The 27,744-nt window shown below is 49.5% G+C and overlaps 2 protein-coding genes across 2 annotated transcripts in view; one reads left to right on the top strand and one right to left on the bottom strand.

Annotated features, from left to right (window-relative positions):
• LOC136113159 (uncharacterized) overlaps positions 1–27,744 on the top strand; it is a 194,843-nt gene that overhangs the window by 157,551 nt on the left and 9,548 nt on the right. The window contains exons 2-7 of the mRNA XM_071799480.1: positions 23,238–24,440; positions 24,678–24,773; positions 25,003–25,181; positions 25,423–25,523; positions 25,681–25,791; positions 27,501–27,585. Coding sequence (XP_071655581.1) covers positions 24,149–24,440; positions 24,678–24,773; positions 25,003–25,181; positions 25,423–25,523; positions 25,681–25,791; positions 27,501–27,585 — 864 coding nt within the window. The 5' untranslated portion in view covers positions 23,238–24,148. The remainder of the gene's footprint in view (positions 1–23,237; positions 24,441–24,677; positions 24,774–25,002; positions 25,182–25,422; positions 25,524–25,680; positions 25,792–27,500; positions 27,586–27,744) is intronic.
• Positions 11–20,170, bottom strand: LONP1 (lon peptidase 1, mitochondrial). Its single transcript, XM_065858343.2, has 18 exons — positions 19,787–20,170; positions 18,270–18,358; positions 17,819–17,938; positions 15,343–15,571; positions 14,763–14,824; positions 14,065–14,194; positions 13,637–13,720; positions 11,922–12,142; positions 10,535–10,673; positions 8,353–8,531; positions 7,239–7,326; positions 5,631–5,753; positions 4,819–4,935; positions 4,386–4,526; positions 4,136–4,301; positions 3,126–3,334; positions 1,013–1,177; positions 11–327 (listed from the first exon to the last, which is right to left on the bottom strand). The coding sequence occupies exons 1-18, from the start codon at positions 20,159–20,161 to the stop codon at positions 163–165; spliced, it is 2,802 nt and encodes a 933-aa protein (XP_065714415.2). The 5' UTR covers positions 20,162–20,170; the 3' UTR covers positions 11–162.

The following is a 27,744-nucleotide window of genomic DNA, read 5'->3' as shown; positions in this document are numbered from 1 at the left end:
TCATCATTCATTATTAAACAGTGAGAAATACTTTATTCTACCAAAGCCATAGTTCATTTCAGCAGCTGCGCAGCAGCAAGAGCTCCATGTCCCACTTCAGGGTTGTCCCCAGGTCACCCCGCTAAGGGACAGACCGGCTTCCAGCCTTTGGGTTGCTGAACATCACCCCCCAGTGGAATCCAGCGTTGGAAACGCTATTTCAAACACCTCTTTGTAGTGCTCAACAAAATGCACTTCTAGTCCTTCCGTAATGAACCCAGCGAGGTCATAGTAATCCTTCTTATTCTCTGATGGCAGAATGATGCAGGTGACGCCCGCCCTCTTCGCCTGCGGGGAAAATTGTGGAGTCTGAGTCCTAGAAATCCATCGATTACTGGCAACACACTCTCCATTTTAAGAAAGCAAAACCAGTTTTTGAGGAGCATGATCTGGCTTTGCTCAGTTCTTTGGAGAGGGGGGTGTTACAGATGTCACCAAGGGTGGATCATCGCTCATTTTGGTTGGAAAAGACCCTCAATATCAAGTCCAACCATAACCCACCGTCCCTGGAGGGTTGGACGTGAGGTTCTCAGGACATGGGGCAGTGCCAGGGGTGGGTTATGGTTGGACTCGATGGTCTTGAGGGTCTTTTCCAACTAAAATGATCCTATGAAATTGTAAGTCAGGTAAGTCAAGCTGGAACTAGGGAGCAGAGCCTTAATGTGAAGGGTGATGCCATCAAATCTACACTGGCCGCCCTCCTTGAACAGGCACTTCAGCCCAGCAGATCCTCGGACCACGATCCTTCCCACCCTGAATTGCAGCAGTCGGTACCCAGATCAGCACAGATGTCAGGGCACAAACCCTGGGGTCCCTCCTCCCAGCCAAGATCCCCATGTTCCCCCAGCAGATTCTCCATGGGATTAAGGAATCGCTGCCTCTCCCGCTGCAAGAGCCACCGCTCTGGGTGTCCCCGTGCCCGCTGAGCCAGCCCAGGGCTCCCCCCCACGGATGACACAACCAGAGCTCTTACCGCAATGGTCTTCTCCTTGATTCCACCCACGGGAAGGATTTTTCCAGTTAAGGACACCTCTCCAGTCATGGCCACGTTCTGCCTCACCGGGCAGTTCATGGCCAGCGACAGCAGAGCGGTTACAATGGTACAGCCCGCGCTTGGCCCGTCCTTGGGGGTTGCTCCCTGTTCAAAAAGAAAAGCACAAACCCGCCTTTAGCTCATTCCAAGAGCAGCAAAGGCAGACAGACAATACCTTTGTCATTGCTGTTTTAACACGGCCCCAGTTTCAAAGGTTTTTACGAAAGCATCACTGATGGAATCCTGCTGTTTGAACTGGCTGATCTATCAAAAACTGGCTCAGTCTTCACCTTATTCGTGAGGAATAATCCATGAGTCTACGATTCATTTTCTGTCCTGATGCCACCACGATGCTCATCAGGCTCAGGACTCTGGACAAGCAACATGAGCAAAAAACACAGCATGAATGCTTTGGAGCTTTGTGCTGAGCTGAGCCAGCAGGTGACTGAGGGCAGCGCCACAGGGGAAGAGTCATGAAATAGTGGAGGAAAACACTGAAAATCATTCAAGGCAGAAAAGATCACTCCATTTAGAAAGCCCAACAAAATCCAGGCCTAAACTAGTGACTCTGAATTTATCTGAGATCAAATAGATCCTTTAGGTAAGAACAGAATGAATGCCTGGGGGCAGTCGAGCAGAGATAACAGCTGCTGATTTCTGATCCTCCAGAAAATGAACACAAAACCCGAGCACGTGGCCGGACACGGTGGAAGCTGCAGCCGGGAGCCTGGGCTGGGTTAGAGCTGCAATAATTCTGAACTGAAGCTTGGGGACAGTCACAGTACAGAATTTGTCTTCGCTGACACCTGCCCACAGCCTGTTCTGCGGCACAAAGCCCCTCTGGGCATTGCGTGTGTATTTCCAGCCCCAAACACTGGAAAAATGCGACCGCTGCCATTGTATGGCCAAGGAACCACGGCACAGAGACCAGCAGCGGTATCTTCAACCATGTGGCAGGGACATGAAACCTTTCTGAAGGCTCCAAAGACCTAAACTTTGGTTTCCTCGTAGCTGCTTTTCTCCAGCCCCCTGATCTCTATGCTGCGGTTTCCCCACCTGCAAACAGGGCCAACAGATACCGCTAAATTCTGCGATTCCTTACAGCATTATCCAAACCTCCATATTGCTACATGCTGCAGAGAGGAACAGAAACACGGCTCATAAGAAAACTCTCAAAGGACTCTGAGGAAAATGTTCTATTTTCACAGAATCACAGAGTGTCCGGGGTTGGAAGGGCCCTGGAAAGCTCATCCAGTGCAATCCCCCCATGGAGCAGGAACACCCAGCTGAGGTTCCACAGGAAGGTGTCCTGGCGGGTTTGAATGTCTGCAGAGAAGGAGACTCCACAACCTCCCTGGGCAGCCTGGGCCAGGCTCTGACACCCTCACCCCCAACAAGTTTCTTCTCATATTTAAGTGCAACTTCCTGTGTTCCAGTTTGCACCCATTGCCCCTTGTCCTGTCACTGGTTGTCACCCAGAAGAGCCTGGCTCCATCCTCCTGACACCGCCCCTTTCCATATTGATCCCCAGGAATGAGTCCCCCCTCAGTCTCCTCTTGTCCAGCTCCAGAGCCCCAGCTCCCTCAGCCTTTCCTCACACGGGAGATGCTCCACTCCCTTCAGCATCTTGGTGGCTGCGCTGGACTCTCTCCAGCAGTTCCCTGTCCTTCTGGAGCTGAGGGGCCACAACTGGACACAAGATTCCAGGTGTGGTCTCCCCAGGGCAGAGCAGAGGGGCAGGAGAACCTCTCTGACCTACTGACCACCCCCTTCTAACCCACCCCAGGTACCATTGGCTTCCTGGCCACACGGGCCCAGTGCTGGCTCATGGTCACCCTGCTGTCCCCAGGACCCCCAGGTCCCTTTACCCTACACTGCTCTCTAATAGCTCATTCCCCAACTTACACTGGAACTTGGGGTTGTTCCTACCCACATGCAGCGGTTTTACCGCTACCAAAGGGCATTCTGTACAACATATTAAAAATTAGGTGCTTTCCAGCTTCATGTCTCAGGGAGCAAACCAGGGGTGCTCTGTGAATCCTGCATCAGTCACCTCTGGCACATGCAGGTGGATGTGGGAAGACACCAGGAAGTCGTTGTTGGGGTCCTTCTGCATCAGAAAGGCTCTTGCGAACGTGTAGGCTATCCTGGCGCTCTCCTTCATGACGTCTCCCAGCTGCCCGGTCACCTCCAGGGACCCGTCCTTGCTCTCCTTGTCTTTGGGTCGCCTCAGGGAGGTTTCAACAAACAGGGTGGAACCTCCTAAGAAAGAAAAGAAAAATGATATCCTGAGGGAAGTTAAAGGACACATCAAACCAGACGTGTCTGGCGATGCAGAAGGTCAGGAATTTGGAATTGAGACTCATGAGTTGAGATCCGCTCTCTGAATTCCTTCAGGAAGGTGAGCGAGGAATCTCCACAGCACTGCACACCCTCCATTCATGGCTTCTTTGCACTTCACCACTACAGCTGTAACCCCTATTTCGTGGAAATCATCAGTTTCTGTAATTATTTCAGGCTCTTTGTATCCAAAAAGCAAAGTGAGCTCACACCATAACACCCCTGCAGCCAGTCCAGCTCTGCAGTGTCAGACATCTCTTTACTGTCCCCACCACACTGATCGTTTCCCTCCCAACTACAATTCCACGCAAGGTCAATCGGAGCACAGGGCTCAGATCCTTTGCTCTGGCTGTATTTCCAGACTGTGCTGCACGTAATCCCCCAAGTTACCGCTTTGAGGGAGGCAGAGAAGGTCTGGTCCTCTCTGAAAACACTTAAGCTCTCAGCCTTTGCTGTTCCTAGTGTGTGTGGTTCGTGTATGTGGAACATAAAGAGAAAACCTGCGGCCTTGAAGCTAAACTGAGCCTGGGAAAGGGAGTACGCAAGGGTGTCTTCTGCAAGGAAGAAGAAACTGGGATCTAAAAGGTGACAGGAGTCAATTTTTCCTGGTGCCAGCAGAACATCACTGGACTCAGGAGGGAGAAATTCAGTTTGACCATCACATACAATTATTGAAAATTAGACAAGAAATGCAGGCAGTAACCCCAAAGTGATCTGTCTCACCCATGGCTGTCCAGGCCAGACCCATCACCACCCCCGGGGGGGTGGTTTCGTACATGCGATCCACGGTGAAGATGGGCTTCCCCACAAAGTCCTGCAGGTTTTCAGGCGTCACTTGGACCGTCTCTGCTTCTCCACTCACGATTTTATAGGCGGATTTCCTCAGCACCTGTGGGAGATGGTGATTTGTCTCTGTAGAAAAGCCGAGCGGGGTGAAGCCCGGGGGTCACAGTTACACACAACGTCCCCTCACCTTCTCCACCTGCTTCTGCAGGTTCCTCACGCCGCTCTCCCGGCAGTACTGCTTGATCAGAACCCTCAGGACATCCGAGGTGATTCTGGCCTTGTTTTCATCCAAACCACACAGAACTCGTGCCTGAGGGACCAAGTACCTCTGAAAGAGATCACCCCCACACCTGTTAGCGTTTGTGACAACAGCCCAGAGTTCCAGGTCACTCGGCTCCACGCTGCTATGAGCTGGCTTAGCTGAGCTGAGCTTAGCTCAACGCCTTTCTCTGGAGTCCGCAGCCTATGGAAAGCTCGAGTTACTTTATTCAAATCACAGGAACTCCATCCAAAGTGCCACGTCCCTCATTGTTTGGACACAGATGGATGTAAATACGTAAGTCTGAATCTGCCAAGAACTTGCTATCAGGTGTTCACAGCGCAGCAGCGGTTTCTCTTACCTCTGCAATCGCCAGTTTCTCTTCTGCTACATATCCCGACACATTGATCACCTCCATTCTGTCCCGCAGCGGCTCTGGAATGGTTTCCGTTACGTTGGCAGTACAAATAAATAGTACCTGGCAGTATTACAAGATCATATTAAGCATATTTGTTAACCTGCTGTTCTGTTCCAAGCAATAGTTTTCTCAGTTCTGTTTGAAAGGCTGGAGCAAGATCATCTCTGTGGAATCAAGTTTCTATCACAGGAGAAGTTTGGGATTTGGAACTATGGAATGAGATGTTCCCTCCTCAGAATGAACGTTTAGAAACACACACAGCACAAACAAATCAGAATGGCCTGATATGGACAAGGAAACTATTGCTCTGAGGAGATCTAGAGTTATTTCTGCCTTCTAGGAAGTTAGCAAAGTGACCAAAGTATCTATTTCTGATCCATCAATTCCGCAATTAATGTTAAACGCGGAAAAAGTGTGACAGGTGCGAAGACAGCCCATTTCAAAAGCTGGGCGGCAGCACGAGGCCGGCTCGCTCAATAACAACTCCGTCAGTCATTACGTAGCAGAAAAGCTGCCTTTTCTAGCTGAGAGCACACACCGTGTCCCTGCACCGCAGGGTGTGGGGCTGTAGGACATACACCGGTGATCGTGTTATTTTAAGTATATACAGACGCTTGGGTTGAAGCCAGAAACAGCCCTGCACCACTTCTGTCCCAATCCCACCCGTCTGACTTTCCAGCTGACTGAGATGTCGGCAGCTCTTTGTGACACAGTCACACATTGCAGCTCTACAACCTCTGCCAAGAGAGAAATACCTTTGATAAATCCACAGGAACATCGAGGTAATGATCCAAGAAGTTGGAGTTCTGCTCTGGGTCCAACAGCTCCAGAAGGGCTGAGGATGGATCCCCTTGATATCCTCTTCCTATTTTATCCACCTGTGGGAGAAAAACTTTAAACACTCTTACAAGTTTCTCACCGCGATAAATTCTCATGCAAAGACAGATGAGGTTCTCAGGGACAAGGTTTAGTGCTACAGGTTATGGTTGGACTCGGTGATTTTGAGGGTCTCTTCCAAACGAAATGATCCTGTGATTCTTTAAAGGCTCCATCTGAAAATCTTCATGTGTTTGTTCACCGCTCTGTCAGTGTTCTGTGTATCCACCCCAGTCCCCGCTGTCTCATTGCACAGGACATGAGCCCCAGGACTTTCAGGGTTGTAGAGAAGCACCAGGAGGTCTCAGGGAGTTTGCACACAATCAAAAGCGAGCTATCATGGATTAGTGGGTACTGCTCCTTCAGCTAAGCCAAGCTACAGTCATGGACCAGAGTATTTATTCCACAGTGGGAGGACTGTGTGGTTCCAGCCGGCTGAGGCTGGTAGGGACTGCTGGAGGTCACCTTGTCCAACCCCACTGTCTGAGCAGGGCCACCTAGAGCCAGCTGCCCCAGACAACGTCCAGGGTTGTTGTCTCTATCAGCATTATTCACGTCCTCAGAAGAGGGCACAACAGGGCTGCTCTCCACTGTTTCTTCCCCCTAAAGAGCAGCATTGACTAGATGGACACCACGCAGTTTGCTACAGTGGCCAAGGCAAGGCTCCTCACCAACTGCACTCAAACGCCATGACCTGTGTGGTTCATTACCTTTCACATCAAGATATTCATTGTTTACACTATGCAGGTTCTCGGTCCCCCACACCATTCCCAGAGAGGAGGAGGATGAACCATCCCTGAGACATCCCAGGCCAGGCTGGAAGGGGCTCTGAGCAACCTGAGCTGGTGAAGATGTCCCTGCTGATGGCAGGGGTGGCACTGGGGAGCTGGGAAAGTCCTTTCAACACAAACCATTCTATAATTCCCAAGACACCTGCTGTTGCTCTTCCCCAGACAAGGCACACAGGGGCCAGAGAGACCTTCACTCTGTTCTGAACACCTGCTATTAAATCCTGTCCTTATTCGCTTCTCCACACAGCAGCAGGCTGGTAGCCCTGTCCCATTTATTCTCAAATCAGACCACAAATTGACTGTAGACATCTCACTCCTTATAGTCTTGCTTTAGATCTGCTGAGAGAGCGACTCTTTCTAATAATCACGTGGGCAACAGTGGTTTTGTCACAATGATGTACCCACACGTAGGTAGGGAACAGGAGAGCTACTGAGGCCTCTGAATGTCCATGAGGATCCTCACGATCCAAACAGCTGCAATTCAACGAGAACAGCACAGCTCAAATATTAAAGTTGAGGTCTGTTATAGGAAAACAAAGTGTTTAAGGTATCACTGCTACCCAAAGAACTTGAGAGCCCAGCCTCATTTAAACATATAAAACCTGGGATTTTTAGGAGAGTTACTGCTTCACCTTTCCCTTTGGGGTCAAGAATGTTTATAAGAGCAAAAACTAGATGAAAGAGCAGATGCATCACCTCATCAATCAGAATAAGTGGATTCTCTGTCTTGGTTTTCTTCAGACACTGGATGATCTTTCCTGGCATTGCTCCGACATACGTCCTCCTGTGTTGGCAGAGACTCTGTTTAGGGAACCATTGTAGAGTGCAAACACATCTCACACCACAGCTTTATCCTGCTGGTAAATAAGTCTACATTGCTTCTACACCCATCAAAAGCATCTCCATCACCACACTAAGCACCAAGACCCATCAAGTCTGTTTCTAGTGGAGATCAGACATGAATTTTGAGTTTTAACCACTTTTAAATGAGAGGGAAGCAAAGAGCTAAGGCTGAGAACAGAGATGTCTGAGTAGTGACTTCTTGTTTCTTGGGTAAAGAAACATTAGAAAAGGGAACGTTTCATTCCCTCACTTGGTAGGGACAAAAAGGGAAGATGAGTGTAAATCAAAAGATACCGAAGGAACAAACTGCGACCAGCAAAACCGTTTTTCTGCTAGAGGGAACTGGCACCCAGGTACACGGAGCAGCAAAGAAGAGGGTAAACAGTGTGAACGCCAAGAGAACACCCTGAAAAGTGTGTATTAATAAAACACTTCTCTCTGGTTCTGTATCACATAGGGCAGAACCTCACAGGTTCACCTCGTGCTCCAGAACAGCTGCTCTTACTAGTTTGAAAACACTGTTAGTTTTATTTTCAGGTGCTTGTGGAAGGGAAATAAACCTGTGGCAGGGTTGGATATACTGATTTTTGCATTCATGTCTTGTGTTCTCTTCAGGAATATTCCTCTTCCCAGCTTTTCCTCATGCAGCACTTTCTGACTATTACAATCCCTTCGCATTTGGCATCAGTGCGATGCTCTTGAGGGGCTCACAGCTTTTCAGTGATCTCCCCATAGCAAACCCTAGAAACAGGGAGCGACTGCACTTAGAGACATGAATCTGATTCTGTTCCAAACTCCACCCTGTGCTGTCCCTTCCACCTCCTCCTGCATCCCAGCTCCCGGCTGCAAGGGCTGGCAGAACGCACATGAAAATCAAGCACGTTGTCCAACTTCAGTGAAGCTCATCAGTAAAATGAGAACATCGGTAAAAACTGCTGGACAGTGAAACCGCTCAATTTACACTGACCTGTGTCCTTTTATTTCTGCTACGTCGGTCATCCCTCCGACGCTGAAGCGGAAATACTCTCTGTTTAAGGCTCTGGCGATGGAGCGGGCAATGCTGGTTTTGCCAACCCCAGGGGGGCCATAGAAACACAGGATCTTGCCCTGGGTGGATCCCCGCAGCTGGCTGACCGCGATGAACTCCTGCGGAACGGAGGAAGCGCCCACAGTGAACAGAGAGAACTGCAGCGACACCAAACGGCCCCGTTACCGGGTGAGCAATGATGACAAAATGAGCACCGTACACACATCTGGTCCTCGGAGGAGCTGAGGAGGGCGAGGGGAAGGATGCTGGTGCAGCTCTTTTCGCTCTGGTTATTTACACACCGGGTTTTGTGCTCTGTATGCATGTCAGCGGGAGAAGCAGTCTGTCTGTCTGTCTGTCTGTCTCCACTGTCCTGAACCAGGCAGACAGACTTACAGTTCTTCTCCCGGCTTCCCTGGTTCACCCAGCTACCTGTGAGCATCTCCCACCACATCAGTTCCTCTTTGCTAAATTAAACTCATATCTTTTCACACTCCTGCACTGGGTAATCCTCAAATAGCTCTCAGCACTTGAGACATCAAAAGATGGGAGCTCAGAACTGAAATCTCAACTGCTCGTGCGCTTACGGTGGAGAAATCACTGCGCACACGGGCACAGAGACGTGGTTCGCCTGTAACAAGCCGGTTATTGAGCAAAGATGAGCCTTGATCTCTTCACCCTACAGCACTGAATGATGCAGCAATACATGGATGATAGAACTGATTAATTAAGGCTCAAACCTGCACAGGTATTTCTCAGTACCCTAAAATCATCAACCTCGCTTGCATTGCTACAACTGCGGAATCTTTGCTACGTGCAATTAATCACATCGATAATCAAAGCAACAGACCCACACGAGGCAACTCAATCTGCTGCTGTATAAAGGCTGGGCCTGATTGGCATTAACAGAAGAGACTGATAACATAAGAGACTGACACTCAAAAGGGGATTTCTGCTTTCAAGTGTGCAACAACAGGCTTACCATAAATCATTCAAAATACTAAATCACAAAGCGGGGTTTAGTCACAAGTCTTGGGCACTGTTAGGGAAAGGAGCCCTTTGGCTTCAAAGATACTTCAAAACCTTTCTCTTTTTCCAGGACAAGGCAATTTAATAAAAGCAAAATCCCAAGATGTTTCAGAATTTACTATTTGTTATATAAAATGATATTGTTCTGTTATATATAGGGCTTCTGTGCACAATTACTGAGGTGGCCTAAGCACCATCAGTGCTGCCCCCGAGGTAACACAATCTCTGCTTCGCACAGCACAAGGGAGCGGCGGGAGAGCCTGCCCGACCGCAGGCTGCGGAAGGGAACGGCCAAACTGAAGGCTGGCTACGCTCAACACTTCACCACACCTGCTCAGCTCTCCCCATGGTTTGTTAATGCAAAGTCAGTATCTGCACCTGTTTCCCCTCTCTCATGCACTTGCCCAGTACGATACAAATCCTGCCAGCACCGGGATTGTCTTTCATCGCTGGAATGTGCTGGAGGAGCCCGTTCCTCGGGCTAAGCGGCAGAAGTTGTGGAACACGGCAACACTGAAATCTTCCCCGTCTTAGACAAGGACTGGATTGCACTGACCAGAAACCCTTCAGCATCCAGCACAGCTCCGGGGACAGGTAAAGGCTACAAGGCAAACACGCATCTTAGCTAACTTCCCCCTCCTAATTTGAGGGGTGTGAGTAGAGGATCAGCGTGTTTTGGAAAGGCAGTGGCTCTGCCAGTCAAGCAGAATAATTTTCACAGTCTCTGAATGATTTTATTAAAATCCGGAGACTGCTTCCCTTGGACACTTATTCACTTGCTCAGCATTAAGCAGAACAGTATACTGCTGTTTGAAATCAGAGTCTGACCTTCATCGCCATGAGTTATTAAACACAGGTTCCCAGGGACACTGGTTAGTGCCGGGGTTGGGTTAATGGTTGGACTCAATGATCTCAAGGGTCTTTTCCAAGCAAAACAATTCTGTGGTCACCAGAACATTCTGCTCTTTCATTCAGCTTTCTGTTTGATCCATGAATTAACACAAATTCAATGGAGGGCTGCAATCTGAAACAACCGAAACGCCTGATGCTCAGCAGAGTGTGACATGGGAAACGCTGCCCATTCCCACCTTACCAGAATTCGCTTCTTGACGTCATCCATCCCATAATGATCCTCCTCCAGAACTGCTCGGGCTCTGGTCAGCTCCAGGTTCTCCTCGCTGCACTTGCCCCATGGGATGGACGTCAGCCAGTCCAAGTAGTTCCGTGTAACACTGACGGAGAGAGGGAAATCAGAGGGATTCGACCACAACCAGCTCACGCCTTCCAAAAGCACCTCATCCGAACACATGGGGTATAAACCTCTCATGGAAAGGAAACCATGAAATGAACATCGTTACCTCGGTGGTCTTGTTATGGCCTTCATTCCCTTGTCCTTTCCTCCGCAAAAAGAAAAGAAAACAAAAGCTTTTTTTTTTCACAAGATTTGCTTTCCTGAGACAAAGAACCTCCAACGCGCCACACAGAGATCACACCAACTCCCTGCATGACTTTTTGTTGTGTTGCATGTTGAAGGATTGCTTGTAACCTCAGCACTAATGTCAACCGTTTGGATCAGGTCGCAGAACTTAAAGATAGAAAAACAGTTTCTCCATTTCCCCAGTGGCCCAGGATGATGCAAAGAAGAGATTCCTGGAGCAGGAAAAGCAGCTGGATGTCCCATACGACAGAGGAAGATTTAGACCCAGGAGATAAGGGTGTCAGAGTTCAAGTTACCAGCAGAGATATCAGTTTAAACAGACTGCTGCTGAGAACACAAGTGCATGAAAGCAGCGCTCTCTGTTCTAAAACTGCCCAGTGTGTCCTTCTCAGCTTTCTCCCTCCTCCTCCTAGGATACGATTATCATAATGTTCCTCACCCAAATGACACTTCTGCTCTCAGTCTTTACCCATAAAAGATGTCTTGTTTGGAAGCAAAGACCCAGGGCATTAAAGTGCTGGTGAGCACACTGACTGCTCTGTTGGATCGCACACACAGTCTGGATGGAAACGTTCAAAGCAAGCTCAGTTTCCGATGTTCCAAGTCACGGATTATGCGGTAAAAGCTATTCAGAATCCCAGCCCTGCCCCAAAATTTCGGGGACAACCTCAGCTCAGTCAATACCATGTGTTAGCAACCAGCTGCTCTTCTCTTACATCTAATGAAAACACTCGAGTACAAAAGAGCCAAAATTAAGGGCTGAAGGAATCACTGCACGTTTCCTGAGAGGTAACGAACTGCACAGTTCTTATCTACAACACAGGCTGCAAGAGAAGAGCTAAAACAGTCAAAAGAGGTAAACGACAGTAAAACACAGGAGATGCAGAGAACGATCCTCTAGCTGGGATGCGATCATATGCTACATTCAAGGAAAGCAACTATGACAAAAGGAGAATAGAAACTCTAAAGGCAAGAGCTCCACAGAATTGTACTGATTTCCCTCATTCTCCCGACTCACCACAGGACAGAGCCGTGAACTCACTTGAACTCTGAGGAGTGATTGTCCAGCAAGCTCAACTTGTTCAGCTCCTCGTCAATCACATCCATGACATGTTTCGGCACTACCAGCTCCTTCAGTCGCTCCCGGAATTTCTCTTCTATAGCATCCTTGTCCTCTTTTTCCAGTCCTAGCTCTTTCTTAATGATCTTCAGTTGCTCTTGGAGAAGATATTTGCGGTGTGTTTGCTTGATCTTCTCCTCTACCTAAACCCAGCGACAAATGCAGTCACTATTCTGTTCCTGCTGCAACCTGTCAAACATCAAATGCTTCCGCATACTTCTCAGCAACTGAAAATATTATTCAGAAGTCATTTGTACTATTCAGAAACCATTTGTACTATTCAGAAACCGCTTGCTGCATGTTCTATAAGTGACTCTATGACATACCCCAGCTACCTCCACATTTTGGTGGCTGCCGCTGGCCATGATTCAGTATTTCAATGTTTTGTTTATGCTGGGGGATTAAAAGCTGGGCAGAGTGAGCCAGGCATGATCCCCTCGTGCCAATAGAGGGAATGACTGTAATACTTCTCTTGACCTGCTGTCTACACAGCTGCAAACAGAGCCCAGTGTGCCGCTGGCCTTCCTTGACAAGGACAGACGGCGCATTCAGGGTCACCTTCCATCAGGGCCTCAAAGTGCTTCTCTGCAAAGCTATTTTCTATCTGGCTCCAGCCAGCTGCACGGGTTATTCCAGCCCCGGGGCAGGACTGTGCACTTCAAGTTTAAGAACTTGAGGAGGTTCTTGGTGACTCCCTGATGGAAACCAGCGGCAGCTCGGTGAAGCCAGACTTCATAGTGCTGATCACAACCCCTTCTGCTCAGTCCAGCCAACTCTTTCACCCACCTTGTACATCTTTTCAGTCCGTGACATTGCAATTTGGTCATAGCACTATCACTGGCCATAGCAAAGGCCTTGCTAGTGCCATATACAATAGTCATTCTTAGCAGAGAAGGCAATCGTGCTGATGAGGCACAGTTTGCTCCTGGAAAATCCCTTCTGGCTCTTCCAAATCATCTTCATTCGCCTGTACCCGCCTCCCAGGAGGTTTCTCCCATAACCTTCCAGGCACTGAGGGCAGGCTGGCATGCCTGCAGCCTCCCCGCTTCTCTTTTTGAAGCCAGGCTTGGCATTTACCTTTTTCCACTTACCAGGATCCTCCCCAATCACCACAGTGTTTTAAAGGTGACCGAGACAACAAAATAATGACACGGATAAGCCCTCTCGGCATCCTTGGCTGCATCTCATCTGGTCCCACAGACTGCATGTGTCTAATTTGCTTAAGAGTCTCCAACAATTCCTGCCCTGGTCCAAAAGCATTTTGCACTTAACGTGAATTTTTAAAAGCGACAATTATTTGGAGTTAATAAACTCAGGAACTTTTGACTTAGTATACACAAATCTCTGTATTTTATATACTTAGTTACCATTTTGATGCAGTTATTGTATTCTGATTAAAACATACAAGAGTCAGGAACTATCGCAGCTCACAGTGGTGAGCAGAGTCTTTTAAAATAACATTGTGCTATTTAAACTATGTGCTATTTACAGTACTATGCTGTATTTTCACACAGATGCTTGGTAACTGCAGTCCTCAAGGATTTTCCTGCTTGCGTGAAATTACAATATGGACACAATTTAACAGCACACAACGTGATATAAATACGTTCAAGGTATCTGTTACTTGAAAAACTCACCTCCCTTCCAAGGCGCTGCTGAAGTTTGCTCAGCTCATATTCCTTCTTCAGGAGGGAAAGGGCTTTGTAAAGCCGTTTGGGAATCTGGAAAATATAGATATGAGTTTTCAGCCAACTCCCAGTGAGAAAGGGAGAATAAAAAGCTTCAATGGGTTTTCTTGGAGAACTTTCCAGCGCCTGCAGATGTGGAAAGATGAACCGCATAGCAATTCCACAACATGCAACCAATGCATAAAATAAAATGATCTGCAGAGCATCCAACCTTTCCCTTAAGGCGAGTTACTAATGACTCACTACATCCTTCAACAGGAACCTAGTGATAGTAACCTAGCGAACACGGTACTGAAGTCCTCTCCGTACTGAGCATGGAAAAGAAACCATGACATAAACCATACTTCCCGCAGGTTTAGTTAAAAGCTTCATCTTACACTGGTTTCTTCCAAGATGTCTTGAAGCTCTTGCGACTCTGCCCCTGTCAGCGCTGCCCCCATGTCGCTCAGGTAGATGGGGTTGTCGACCACGCGCTGGCCAGCCTGCATCATCTGGAGCACGGACTCTCTGAAAAACGGTGATAAACCCCCAAACGCTCAGTCAACTTTCACATTCATAAGGGAGCATCCTTACAGAGTTATTTACTTGTCATGACAGAGTAAAGAAATGAAACACAGCTCAGTTTCATAGCTAATTAAGTAATTTTTTTTAATTTGTCTAAGCCAATAGTCAGTAACACACACATACATCGCTTGATAAAAGGAGTGATCGCTGATAAATAGAACCAATTATATTAAATGCTCTCTTAACAGTCACAGAAAATTTTTGTGTGCCAGAACGCAGAGACCTCTACTGCGCTCATATTACATCGATCAAACTGTGACACTCATTGCAGTGATAAGTAATAATATTTATTCACTTAGACCCCCATCACCTGCCATAGGACGTATCATCCTACCTCAGATCGGAGTTTCACATCAGCTTTTCAAAACTTCCCCTCTGTTTCCAACCAGGGATGACAAAGTTTGCATCCCTAACCAAAATTCCAGCTGACAATCCAGCAAATCTCTCTTCTTCATTACGACAAAAGGACAAGCGGAATAGAAATATCTCTAAGAACACGTAGGATACATACCTGTACAAGGGGTTCAAGGCAATGATGTCCCGGATTGTTTTGACAATTTCTGCAGTAAGAGCCTATAAACAAAACAAAGATTTAATCAAGGAAAAGACTGGAAAAGGACAAGAAAGGCCTCAGTACAAATATGACATCGCACGACGTCTCCGGCACGGGAGCACAGCAATGCAGCCCCTGGGTCCCTGCTGTGATGGTGTGTGGGATCGGGACCACGCGGTGGGGCGGTTATTGCTCTGGAGATAAGGAGAGGCAAGAAGGGGAACAGGCTGCGGTCCTGCACACAAAACTTAACTGGTTTTTGGCCAGAAGATATGATCAGGTTGACCACTCAAGTCACCCAGTTTGATGGAGGATATTACACAGATGTAAGCACAGCCCAACCTCGTCGTTCAGCAACGTTTTGAAGCGACGAGCTGTGGTAATGAAAAATATTTCTTTTCATCTAATCCCCTCATGCAGTGGCTGCGAGAAGGATGAATGAGGTTTCTGAGGCCTGAAATTAGAGCCTGACGTTAGAACTCTTCCTTTCAAGCAACTCTACAGGACAAGTCCAGGTTTGTGTGACTAATTCACTCACTTTAACCTCTTCTGTGATCTGAAAATCTTCATGAACCACGTTCTCGACTTCCACCATGAGAACCTCCTGCGCAGCCGCAGCGACAGGATCCAGCACCACTTCCACAGCTTGGTCCTTTGCTCCAGGCTCCTCCTCAGCCTCTTTCTTGGAGCGTTTCTGTTTCCTTCGAACCTTCTGCTTGTTCTCAGGCTCCTCAGGCTCAACCTCCAGCTGCTTGTTTATACGGATCCTGAAAGCCAAAAGAAACCAGCTACAACCAATTCTGTTACATGTGATTCCAGCTCTTCGGCATAAAAAGGGAAGTCTAAATTGTATTTTGAGTAAGCTAAAATTTCAAATTTTGACAAAGGTAACTGATTGTACGTGTTTTAACAAGATTTAGCTTTTGGTTCATTTGGTCAAAATAAAGCTTGATTAAATAAAACATAATAAATGAGTGTTAGATACTGACACGACTTACTAAATAAATTTACAATAAGTAAGTTGTCATACAAACAAGTTTAACTATTGAATTAGTGGGTTAATGAGAGGGCAAGGGCAGCTGACAGCACCTTTATCGTAAACTGTGTTAGTTTAACCAGATGCAGAACTACCAAATGACTTTTAATGAATAGAAGAACCTAAATAACATCAGACTGTCTGAATTCTCAGCCACATGCTGCAGCACATGAACAGAACAATTAACCAGGCATCATTGTTAGTAGCTCAGGAGCTGCATGAACCAACAACTCTGATGTGGATTCATTCCCTCTTCTTGTCTCTCCAGAAAAGCAAGTTCGCTCTTGCACTTTAATTCTGGATATAATGTTCTGCTCTTTCAGTTTTCTGATTCTCAGCAGTCTCTCTGCTTTAAGTCACATCTGCTGCACTATCCACTGTAATACTAAATATTATATACCATGTGTAGAACAGATTTTGAAGTCATTCCATACATAAACATCTGAAATTTTGGTTTGTTACACAGATTTCCTAGATCATGACTTCAGAAGAGATGAATCCCACAGTATATTCCACACCAATTAATCAAGTATTAGTCCCTAAAAGGGACATGGCATGAGCACCTTCCAAAAAAATCAGTTTCCCCATTACTGTTTTTAAGCTTTTCTGAGTTTTTCCTGCTGTGCATCCAACCCCATGTCAGATGTTTGCAGTACAGACCATGACTTACAGTTCTCCAGACAGGGATCAAAGTCTTGCCCTCTCCACTGCCTTAAATCTTCCCCACCAGAGACCAGTGCCACACAAACGCTCAGGACCTGCAACAGCCTTTGACCAATCTGTCCTACTAGGCCGTGAATATGGAGTCAAAAAACCCGTGTGGTGCAGCAGACTGCCCGCTCACACGATCACTGCGTTATGTGCAAGGTGTAGGTCTTATTTTTCATATGATCTCCAAATACTAAGAGTGCCCCAACTACTCCAACTCTCTGCCACTGGCAACTTTTGACTAATTTTGACGACTCTTGTCAATAGAGTTCAAAGCCATTTTCTGGAGGGTGGGGTTGCAGCATGGAAATAGCTCTGGATTAACTATAGAAGGTGTCTAGAAGGTGTTCGGGGAGAGATAAAGGAAGGATTCAGAAATGAGAGGACCCACACCTGCAGGACACCACATTTCATTAATCTGGCTGTCAATCGAAGAGTTTCCTTTTCTCTATTTTTCCCTGTAAATACAGCACGCTCCTCCCACCTGATGTCCCGTGTGGTTCCAGTGACTGACCCGTGCTCTGTGTCTCAAATCAATACAGATGAATCCCCACCCTTCCAAGGTGCAGGGAACTATTTCTATTCCAAGGGAACCAAAACCAATAGCTGCCAATTTCCAAAATCTAATCAAAACTCTGCTTTGATAATGGACTTCAAAGCAAAACCCACCCTCAATCTGTCTCCCCCACCATGTTTCTGTCCTTCTGTTTTCCCTTCTAATGGAAATTAATTACTTGACGCTTTTAAAACCACAATTTTATATTGTCTTAGTTCAAAATACTTGGCATGCTAGAGCTACACCTATATTCCCAACAATAATCCTATTTTCTTCAATTTGGTTCTTGGACAAGATCATAAAGACAAGACATAATTATAGTTCTAGATCACTTTTTTTTTCCTTAAAGCAAAAATACTGGTTTGAATTAGTCCCAGATAATTGTTTTCATCATTTCTGAACCTTGCTGTACTTGACAAAGAAACCACTATACTTCAGCTTAATGAGTGTCTGCTTGTATCAAATTAAAATCTATATAAGAATGACACGCACTGGCTCTTCCTTTTTGGGGTTAACCTGTTGGATCTGTAATATTACACTGAATATTGGGGCTGGAGCACCAGAGCTCTATCAGGATATGGGTTGTAACAAAGCAAAAAGTTGTTATACACAAGCTGTGTATGAAAATGAACATATGTGGTGAAAAGAAATAAAGGGATATCTGTTTATAAAGAAGTCTGGTGAGACGCAGTGGAAGGGCAAGTCAGAAATCACCTCCGGTGTCCCATCACGATCATGCGCAACTTGTCTCCGAGGTCCTGCATTTCGTGAATCTGCACAAAAGTTCCTATTTGGTAGATTTCGTTCAGATCCTCTACCACGTCCGATTCATTGCTATTGAGGGAAAAGAGGAGAAGATATTCAGAATCTTGAGAGAGCAGGTAACATTAAAAAGGACAGAAACAATGACTGGTTGCAGAACTTTAAACTGGACTCGGGAGCAAAGGTACTCGAATTTATCCCCACTGTTACCACCACGTAGCTCCTTTCCAAATCACCCACCTGCCTGGATGGTTCATCTCCCTCCCAAATAATAACGGCAATAATAAACACAATTTCTGTAACATTATCCAGGGCAGGAAACTTCAGATCACAACTTTTAGTATAAATGCAGCCTAATAATGGAAATAACTCATGTTTAAAAAGATGAAGAGAAATTACTTACTTATCATCCTTTTTCAGAAAAACACCAGCATAGGGCTGGGCAAGACGAACTTTCCTCCTCAGCAGCTCAACCAGCTTCTTATTTTTCACCTAGGACAACAACGGCTGTTGTAATTTGGCACAATGTCTAGCAGAACGATGTTTGCCAGCATCACAGGCATTAACAGAGAGAAGAAAATCAATAATTCTCTATTCACTGTAGAGCCTTCACATCGTCAGGAAATAAAGTATTAAATTGCAGAATTAATTCGCAGGATGAGAGAGAATATTTAACAATTATTTTAATATAAGACACTGTTGATCTATGCATTGAAATGAATGACTTGAACATAAAAGTGCGTGAAAATGTGCCTAAAGATCATAGTAATATACAACCTCCCCTTCCCTCAACACATCTATAAAGACACTAGAAGATGCACGTATTAGATTTAGACATGCAGAAAAATACTACAGCAGATATTATTATAAATAACACTACGTGAACAGGAAAATATTGATTCAGTTCTCACTACATTTACTCCAAAATCAGACTGATAAAATACTAGTAAGGTGCAAAAATAGGAGTACTTGTTCCAAAATGCTTGCATGTCAGGAGGAATATGTACTTCTGGCCTATGAGCTTAAGTCACATATCAAAGATCAAATTTATGGCTCTTAAAAATACATTTGGGGTGGAGAGGGGAAAGATCACGCTGAAATTTTGCAATGCCCATCCCCAGCCCTCACAGCCTCTCTGGTCACAGCAGCATCGCTCTGTATTGAAGTTGTACTTTCTCCTCGCAGTTTTCACATATGTTGTTCTTGATGCTACTACACAACCCCATGAAGCTGAACCAAGGACATATTTGCTCAACCTTCAGCAAAAGAACTCGGAGAAACCAGTAGACCCTGAAATAGCTTCTGTGTGAATCATCAACCTTCCCCGTTAGATGCAGCGTTAGTGACTCTGATGCAACACCCATGAAACACAAAGTCCGTATCCCAGAAGAAACCACCATTCCAATGAGGTCAGGCTGTATAGTTAGAAATCACAGAATCCCCAGCCCCACCTGCTCACCAGGGTCACAGAGCAGATCACACAGGTGGGTCCAGGGGGTTTGAATGGCTCAGAGAAGGAGACTCCACACCCGCTCTGGGCAGCCTGGGCCAGGCTCTGGCACCTCCCAGCAAACAAGTTTCTGCTCATGTTCACATGGAGCCTCCTGTGTTCCAGTCTGTGCCCGTTGCCCCTCACCCTGGCGTTGGGCACCACTGAACAGTCTGGTCCATCCTGACACCCACCCTGAGATATTGATCCATTGATCAGATCCCTCTCAGCTTCTCTTCTCCAGCTCAACACCCCAGTTCTCTCAGTCTCTCCTCATCACAAAGATGCTCCAGATAAACACTAAAAAGCAGAAGGCTGCACACCTTGCTACCCCCCCAAGCCTCTACGATTAAAATAAACCTGTAAAGACACAGAGCGTGGCTCTGAGGAGAGAAGCGCCCCTGGTATCTGTTAGAGCCCTGGGCCCTCACCTCGATGATCTTGATGAATCGCGGGAACACGGGGTTGCGGGTCACGGCGATGAGCGGCACGTTGGGGAAATGCTCCGGGACGAGCAGCGGCGTCAGCGCCGTCATGACGGGCCCGGCCCCGCTCCCGTCCTCCCCGCCGCCGCCGCTCCCGTCCTCGCCGCCGCCGCCCTCCAGCGCGTCGCCCCCCGCCAGGCCCCCGGCACTCCGCTGCTGCCACGGCGGGACCGTGCTGAAGGCGACTCGGGGGGGCGGTGCGGGGCTTGGCGGGACCGGGGGCATCACGGAGGAAGCGGCCGCCAAGAAGCGGCGCCGCGGGGGCCGCAGCAGCGCCGCCCGCCAGCGCCCGCACAGCCTCAAGCAGCGGGCGGCCGCCATGCTGCCGGCGCGCGCCCTGCGACACTTCCGCCCCCCTGACCTCCCCGCGCAAGCGCCGGCAGCGCCACGGCCCGTCCTGCCGAGAGGCGCGTGGGCGCGCGCACGTCCGAACGCACCGAGAGGTTACGGGTTCGCGTCCCGGCCCCGGCAGAGCGATCGATGAGCGAGAGAGCTGAGGAGGGCGAGGAGTTCAATGGTACCTGGGGTGGGTTAGAAGGGGGTGGTCAGTAGGTCAGAGAGGTTCTCCTGCCCCTCTGCTCTGCCCTGGGGAGACCACACCTGGAATCTTGTGTCCAGTTGTGGCCCCTCAGTTCCAGAAGGACAGGGAACTGCTGGAGAGAGTCCAGCGCAGCCATCAAGATGCTGAAGGGAGTGGAGCATCTCCCGTGTGAGGAAAGGCTGAGGGAGCTGGGGCTCTGGAGCTGGAGAAGAGGAGACTGAGGGGGGACTCATTCATGGGGATCAAGATGGAAAGGGGGAGTGTCAGGAGGATGGAGCCAGGCTCTTCTGGGTGACGACCAGTGACAGGACAAGGGGCAATGGGTGCAAACTGGAACACAGGAGGTTCCACTGAAATATGAGAAGAAACTTGTTCGGGGTGAGGGGACAGGCGGTGGCCGTGTTCTCAGTGAACTCCTCACAGGGTCCATTGTGTCACCCGCTGGGCTTCACCACTCCCTGGCCGGGGGTAGTGAGCGTGCAGCAGCCAAACCATCCCAGGTGCAAAGCGTGATGTGGAGGGAAAGGGGCGTGTGGTCCAAACCCCGAAATGAAAGAAACTCCCCCTGGAGAAAGGGCCCTGCTCGGGGGGCCCGTGACCACGGCTTTGGCCACCGCCCCAACCTTCTCACTGGGCTGGGAGCTCGGTGCTCATGTGGAGCCGGTTGCCCAGGGCTGTGTCCAGACTGTGTTTAAACACCTCCACGGACAGAAACACGGAAGAGACCTTCAAGATCATCCAGCTCAACCGTTAACCTAACACTGGCACTAAACCACGTCCCTAAGAACCCCGTTTATGTGTCTTTTAAACGCCTCAGGGGTGGCAACTCAGCCATTTCCCTCTCAGCCTGTTCCAATGCCTGACAACCCTTTCTGTGAGGAGATTTTTTCCTCATATCCAATCTAAACCTCCCTTGGTGCAGCTTGAGGCCTCTCGTCCTATCGCTTGTTACTTGGGAGAAGTGGGGATCAGTGCTAGCTCACTAATTAAAATGCACCTCGGCCATGCCAGTCGCACTCGTTTGCTGCTCACGCTGGCTCTGCTCTACCCTGCCCACATTGCAATCCTTGTAGTTGTATTTGGCAGATATTTTCCCTAAAACTGAATCTCGCCTCCTGTATATCATGTATATTTTCTGTCATTAGGCTTCTCTTTGGCTGTGTCCCTGGCAGTGTTATTACCCTTGCCCAGAACTGACATTTCGCACTGTTCAGCGTCAGCTCATTCAGCTGCGTTTCACAGGTACTTTAGCTCATCCCTGTGCTTCAGGCGGAGCCGAGCAGCAGTGAGGGTACAGAGGTGTGTGGGGCACAAGCCTGGAAACCCCCCAGCGGGGTCCCCTCCAGTCCCGCGGCTGCAGGGACCTGCAATCACAGGCTGCTCCCTCCTTCCCGCTGCTTGGGTCTCAGCTCAAGGGCTCTAAGTGGCAGTTTCGAGCCACACAGGTGTCACCCCCTCAAATCCCCATCTTCCTGTGCGTCCTGTGTCAGCGTTTGGTCACGCTCACAGCAAAAACTTCCTCCCCAGCCAAAAAGCGGGTGGATCGGCAGCGTCCCGCGCTCGGCACGGGCAGGACCTGTGGGACATCCACAGTTCTGGATCCAGTGAGGCAGATTCCCCAGTGCTCTTAACAAGGACAGAGGTTGAGGAATAGCTACGGCAGATCTTGTTCCTGTGAGTTTCTCAGCCAACACGGCTCACTGAGAGCATTCAGTGGACTCAGCACACAGAGAATTGCCTAAACCTTGTACAGCCCCCCATTTTCTGCATTCCTGCTGCTCGTCTGTGCCAAAACTGCGTGGGAGGGGCAGACGGATCCTTTATCCCCACACACAGCTCCAAGCTCCTGAAAACCAAAATCCCTATTTCTAGGGCTGTTCCCTGTCCCCCCCCCGCCACCCCAATTAATTTAATACCAAAATCTCCAGTAAAATTCCATTACCCCAACCACATTGCAGCATCTATTGAGAAATAACACATATTAACAGAGCTCATGCACATTTCTACTCTGAGGACTGACAGACTGATGAGGGATTTTCATAACTGCAAAAATGGGGGGAAATGCTGCAGACAAGCAGAGAAACGACCTGGAAAAACTGGCCAAAGGAAATAAAGGTGTTGTGCTGACGCTCGGAAAAAGCTTTACAACCTGTAAGGCTCTAAAACTACAACCTGCGAGGTTATAAAGAAGGTTCGTTTATCCAGTGCTGGGTGCAAAAAGGATTGTGAGAAGTGCAGGTGTGATTCATGCTAAGATGTTTAATGTTTACAGATATAACCAAATGCTGTTTATTCATGGAAAAAGCATAAGTTATTTATTTCATTTACAACCTGGGAGGTTATAAACAAGGTACATTCACCCAGTGCCGGGCACAAGAAGGATCTTTCCTCTAGTCATGTACAATTGACCTCAGCTTGAAGCGTGCTTAATGTAGAACAACAGGAACGCCTACACGTTCGTAACCTTTCCCCAAAAGGGTGGTTCTTAATTAAAGGAGTCACAGGAAATAATTTCTGTAGTTTGCTCTTCCCGTTGTGCTTGCGCAGGGTCTCCCAGTGGTCGTGGGCTGGTGGCGGGGTGGCCGGGGTCTGGGCATGAAGGCTGCTCGTGAACGTTCTGACGGTTGGCCTAGCACGCTGCATTGGCCGGGGTTCAGACTGCTGGGTTGTTTAGAACTGGGTTGTAGTCCGTTCTCGTTACCTCGTCCACTCAAGGATGCTCCTGGGTGCTGCAAAACTTAACTTTGCAGAGTTTGCTGTTTTGAGTAAGGCTCTGTCTGTTAACTGGTTACACAAAGCTCTAAGCTAGACACTTGCTGTGTGGTTAACCCTCTAACGGTTCTTTCCCTCTGTCAGTGCGGCCTCTGAGAACTCCCCCTGAGGGCTTAAAAAGAGGATCCCGCCCAAAATAGCGACTCCAGGCGGAAACAGCTCGGGGTTTCCATGCGGCGGAGGCGCGTTGTTCTGAAGCATCGCTCCGACTGGCTCTCTCCCCGCCACCCATTCTCACTGCTGATTGGCCGGAGCGCTGTGGTTTTCAGCAGCTGGCACCGCCTCCATCTTCTAAGGGTGAGACAGCAGCCGTGACAGGAGCGTGGTGAGGAGCTGCTGGGGTCAGGTAGGGACCTCCTGTCGGTGGGAAGGGGACGGACCCGGCACAGCCTGGGCGGGGGGTGCAGGGGAGGAGGGTTGGGGGCAAGCGCCGGGTCCTGAGCTCCCTGACTCCTGTTGGTGCTGCCGGGGCTCTGCAGAGGGACTGGTGCTGAAGGGGCCTGGCTGGTTGTCCTCCCCGTGTTCCCCCATTTCCCACCTTTCTCTGGTGCTGGGGTGGGGAGTGGCTGCTTGTGGCTTCCCCTGTCCCCTCTGCAGGAGTTGGTGTGTGCAGGCTGAAAAGACAGAGTTGCTTTCCCAGAAGCTTTGTCTGATTTCGGTTTCCATGGGCTCACTCAAGGGGTTTCCTGTTTGCTCTCCCTGTTCTCTTTGCTCTCACAAACATCCTTTTCTCCCGGGCGCTTTTCAGCTGCTCTTCCCCAGCCTGCAGCGTTCATGGGGTCGTTGTGACCCAAGTGCAGGACCCGGTACTTGGCCTTGTTGAACCTCATGTGCTGTCAACTGGCACAACCATCAGAGCAGGGACAGGGCAGGGTTGCGCTGACAGCACCTTGCTGAGCCTGGTTATCATCACAGGACAGTGGCTGATACTTGATATCAGCTGTGCCAGCCGTCTGGTAACAGAAATAAATATCGTGATTTACTGTGTTCTCATCATGTTTTCTGTGCTCTCCCAGTGTGAAGATAACAGATGTGGTCAGAAAACTGCATCCAAGCTTGGCTGGAAATCGTTTCTGCCAGCGCAGATAATGCCTTGGGTCGAAGATTCCACTACTTACAAGGAAACAGGTTCCCCGTCTCATTTGCCTGTGGAGCAAGGGGAGAAGATGGGATTCTGTGACACAGATGGGAATGTGGACGAGCACCTGGGTCCTCAGTGCAGATGGGCACCCTGCCACCCAGAGCTGCCTGGGCAGACAGACAAAGGGACGGGCAGAGGATGTGTGGGTGAGTGCAGGGCCGCCCTTGTGGCCTGTGGGGAGGGGACAGTGTCCTGTGGCAGTGTCACCCCACGAGGACTGGGGCTGGCAAGTGTGAGGCTTCTTCCAGCTGTCTGGGGGTGAAACAGGCTGGGGGTCCCTCCTGCCTTCCCTGGGCAGCTGGTGTGGGGGTGGCGGGGACACGGGGGCTGTGCGTGCTCTGGGACAGCAGCGTCCTCACTGTTGGTGGCTTTTCCTCCTCCAGGTGAGCGGTGCGTGCCTCACGCAGTGCCTGTCCCAGTTCTGGCTCTGCTCCTGGCTCTGTTCCTGGCTCTGCTGTCAGCGGTTGCGGTGCTGTCAGGTGAGGGAGCAGCGGCTGTCTCCGTCCGTCCCTGGGTGCAGAGCCGTGTGTGCCGCCAGCAGCCCAGCTGGGCTGTTCCCCTGGGGTGTCTGCTCCCTGGGGGTCCCTGGCAGCAAAGGGGGGATCCCTGTGGGGGGAACCCGGGGCTGCCTCCTTCCCTGCCCCCAGGAGCTGTGTGCCCTGGACCCTGGAGAGTGGAATCCTCTGATCTTCTCCCTTCCCTCTGCAGCAAGAAGAGATGGAGCGAGAGCGGCTGCGGTGCTGGGCTGTCCTGACGACTGGGTTGGGTACCGCAATGTGTGCTACTACCTGTCGAGCAGGGAGCAGGAGGGGAGCTGGGAGTGGAGCCGGGAGCGGTGCTCCTCGCTCGGGGCCTCGCTGGCTGTGCTGGAGAGGGAGTGGGAAATGGTGAGTGAGGGGTGGCTGTGGGTGTGTGGGGGTGCAGGGGGTGTGGGTTGGGTGCAGAGCTGCGGCAGAGCAGGACCAACCCGGCCAGCCGGGCTGGGAGCTCCTGCAGAAGCTCTGGAGCTTGGCGGAGCAGCCGTTGGGTGGGAGCTGCTGCCGTCCCAGGGCCTGGCGTGGGGCTGGGACAGGAACTCGCTGGGGCGGCAGCAGCTCCTGACTCTTGGCTTCTTTCTTTCCTGCCCAGGAGTTTCTCTCACGTCTCAGGGGGAACATTGATTACTGGCTTGGGCTGCGGATGCAGGACGGGCGGCTGCAGTGGCTGAACGGCAGCAGCTTCAACCACACGTGAGTCCCGTTGAGAGCCAGGGCCGTGGGGAGACCGTCCTGCGGTGGGATGTGGCTGCAGGGACTGTCCCTTGCAGGCAGCCCTTGTCCCCTCCTGCTGCCTGAGGGGACAACCGCTCCCCCAGGGTGCCAGCGCTGTCTGTGCTTCTTGTCGCAGGTACCTGGTGCCAGAGGAAGGCGAGTGTGCGTTTTTGAATGGTGGTGGTGTTGTGATTTCAAGCTGCTCACGGCTCCGGCCGTATCTGTGCAGCAAGCCCCAAGCTGCCTTGTGAAAGGAGTAAGGACCTTTTCCATGCTGGGACCTCCACAGCTTCACCTCTTCCAGCAGCACAGCGTGACCTGGGGATGCTCTTCCCTCAGCTGCAGCTCTGGGTTTCTCCAGGTCTCAGTAACAACTCGCTGCCCAGTCTCAAGGAGACGGACCTGCAGGAGGGGCGGACACCGGGGATGGTGATATCTGGCTGTGTGGATTGGGAGCCTGGCTTGCACATGGGACTGGTTTCTTCCTCCTGGGACCACTCCAGCATTCATCTTGCTTTTCTAACAATTCCACTGAATCCGCTTTTGCACTGTGGTGATGGAGCTCGAGGTGCTGCTGCCAGATGAGATGGGCTCAGGGAGCTTGGCCAAGGTCCCCAACCCTGTGCTGGGATGAGAAGTGACCTCGTGTGGCACCTGTGACTCATACAGACCTTGTTGCTATTTATTGTAATTAAAAGATGGGAAGTAATCACGTGTGTCCCTTCTGTTCCTCAAAGTGCTTGTTGAAAGCCACTGTTCTCCCCATCAGCCCTTGTGTTCCTGCATACGGGGGCTTGTGTGCCACCCCCCCAGAAGCTGCTGCCGCAGGAGCCCCAGCAGCAGCTGAAAGCAGCCGTGGGCGTTGGGAACAAACCCACCTGCTGGGAAAACCCTATTTGTGGAGGCTTCTGCCATGGGCAGAGGTTTCTCTTTCTTATTTTTTCCTCCCCATGACATTTGTTTGTTTTGTATTTATTTCCCTTCCCGTAGCACTCACATCACTTTTCTTCCTCTCGACCTTTGTCCCATTCAGGATGAGAGTCCAGCTCGAAGAGAGAGAATCCCCCACATCAGAGCCGGGTTCAGGCTGCGGTGGGTGAAGAGTGGGAGACATAGGATCACATTCCCCCTTTTTGAGGCGCCTTTTCCCCCGGGTCAAGGTTGCTCTGGCTTTTTGGGGCTGCAGCAGCTCAATATGACCTTGATGGACGTGGCAGCTGTGACAAGCTGCCCTTCTCATTGCACCCTTTGATGCTGTGAACCGCAGCCACCCCTTTTTCATAAGGGACAAAGCACAGTTAGCTCAGCGAGGCTGTCAGCTCTGCAGCGTCTCTGGGAGCTCGGCTTTTGTTGCTTTGCCTCTGTGCAGTCAGATTAGATGCAGAGAAGCCTTTAACACCTGCAGACCTTTAAACTAAAGTGTGTGTTGCTGGTCGAGAAGCCGCAACCCTTCCTGTGTTTGATGTTTCTCAAATAAAATTTCCTAATATATCTCCGCATAGTTTTCTGTACCTGTTCTGGTCACAATTGAGCCCCTTCCATGTGCCCCCGTTGCCCAGGCTGGAAACCACTTTCCCCTAAAAAGGGATAAATAGCTCATTTGGGGCCGTTTCAATAGGTCCTGACAGTTTGGTTTTTCCTCTTGCTGGGGTTGAAAAATCCTTGCATGGGATTTCTTCCTCTGTGCAGAAAAAGATGAGCGAATCTTCCAAAGAAACCAGTAAACGTGTCATTTCACACCTTTAAATTTTCTATCACTTTGGGGCTGTGTTTCCATTTCTGACCTTCCCTGCCCTTCAGTTGCTCCGGTCCCGGTTTGCAAAGGGAGCAGCTGAGTGTCTCTTGGAAATGCCTTGGAAACAAGGAACGAAGGAGAAACAGCTTGATTTCTTGAGCTTTTTGGGCAATTTTCCATCTTTCCCCTCAAAGGGCTCGTTTCTGACCCCTTGTTTCCAGAGTCTCCCGGGTGCTTTTGGCAAAGCAGCAAAATGGTGATGTGTTTTACACCCAGGCTGGAAAAACGGAAATTACAGGGAAATCGGTAAAAGCGGCGATGCTGGGATAGGTTTGGGTGGGGAGAAGCAGTGACTGAGATAAGAAAACACCTTTCGAGCAGCTGAAGGGAGGAGATAAGGGTGGAAGGGATCTGGTTTTACTTTATTTCCTGAAAATCCCGATTCTCACAATCCTGGTAGGAACA

This window comes from Patagioenas fasciata, chromosome 27 (genome assembly GCF_037038585.1).
Source record: "Patagioenas fasciata isolate bPatFas1 chromosome 27, bPatFas1.hap1, whole genome shotgun sequence".
Lineage (NCBI taxonomy): Eukaryota > Metazoa > Chordata > Aves > Columbiformes > Columbidae > Patagioenas > Patagioenas fasciata.
This window is presented reverse-complemented; position numbering and strand designations above follow the sequence as displayed.

Bases quoted from the DNA above. Each gene is read 5' to 3' on its own strand.
- LONP1 (XM_065858343.2), bottom strand. From the start codon at position 20,161: ATGGCGGCCGCCCGCTGCTTGAGGCTGTGCGGGCGCTGGCGGGCGGCG. The intron at 17,939-18,269 runs GTAAGTAATTTC...TTCCCTCAATAG, and splicing joins TTTCTGAAAAAGGATGATAA to CAATGAATCGGACGTGGTAG. The intron at 4,527-4,818 runs GTAAGAGAAACC...GATCTCTTTCAG, and splicing joins AGAAACTGGCGATTGCAGAG to AGGTACTTGGTCCCTCAGGC.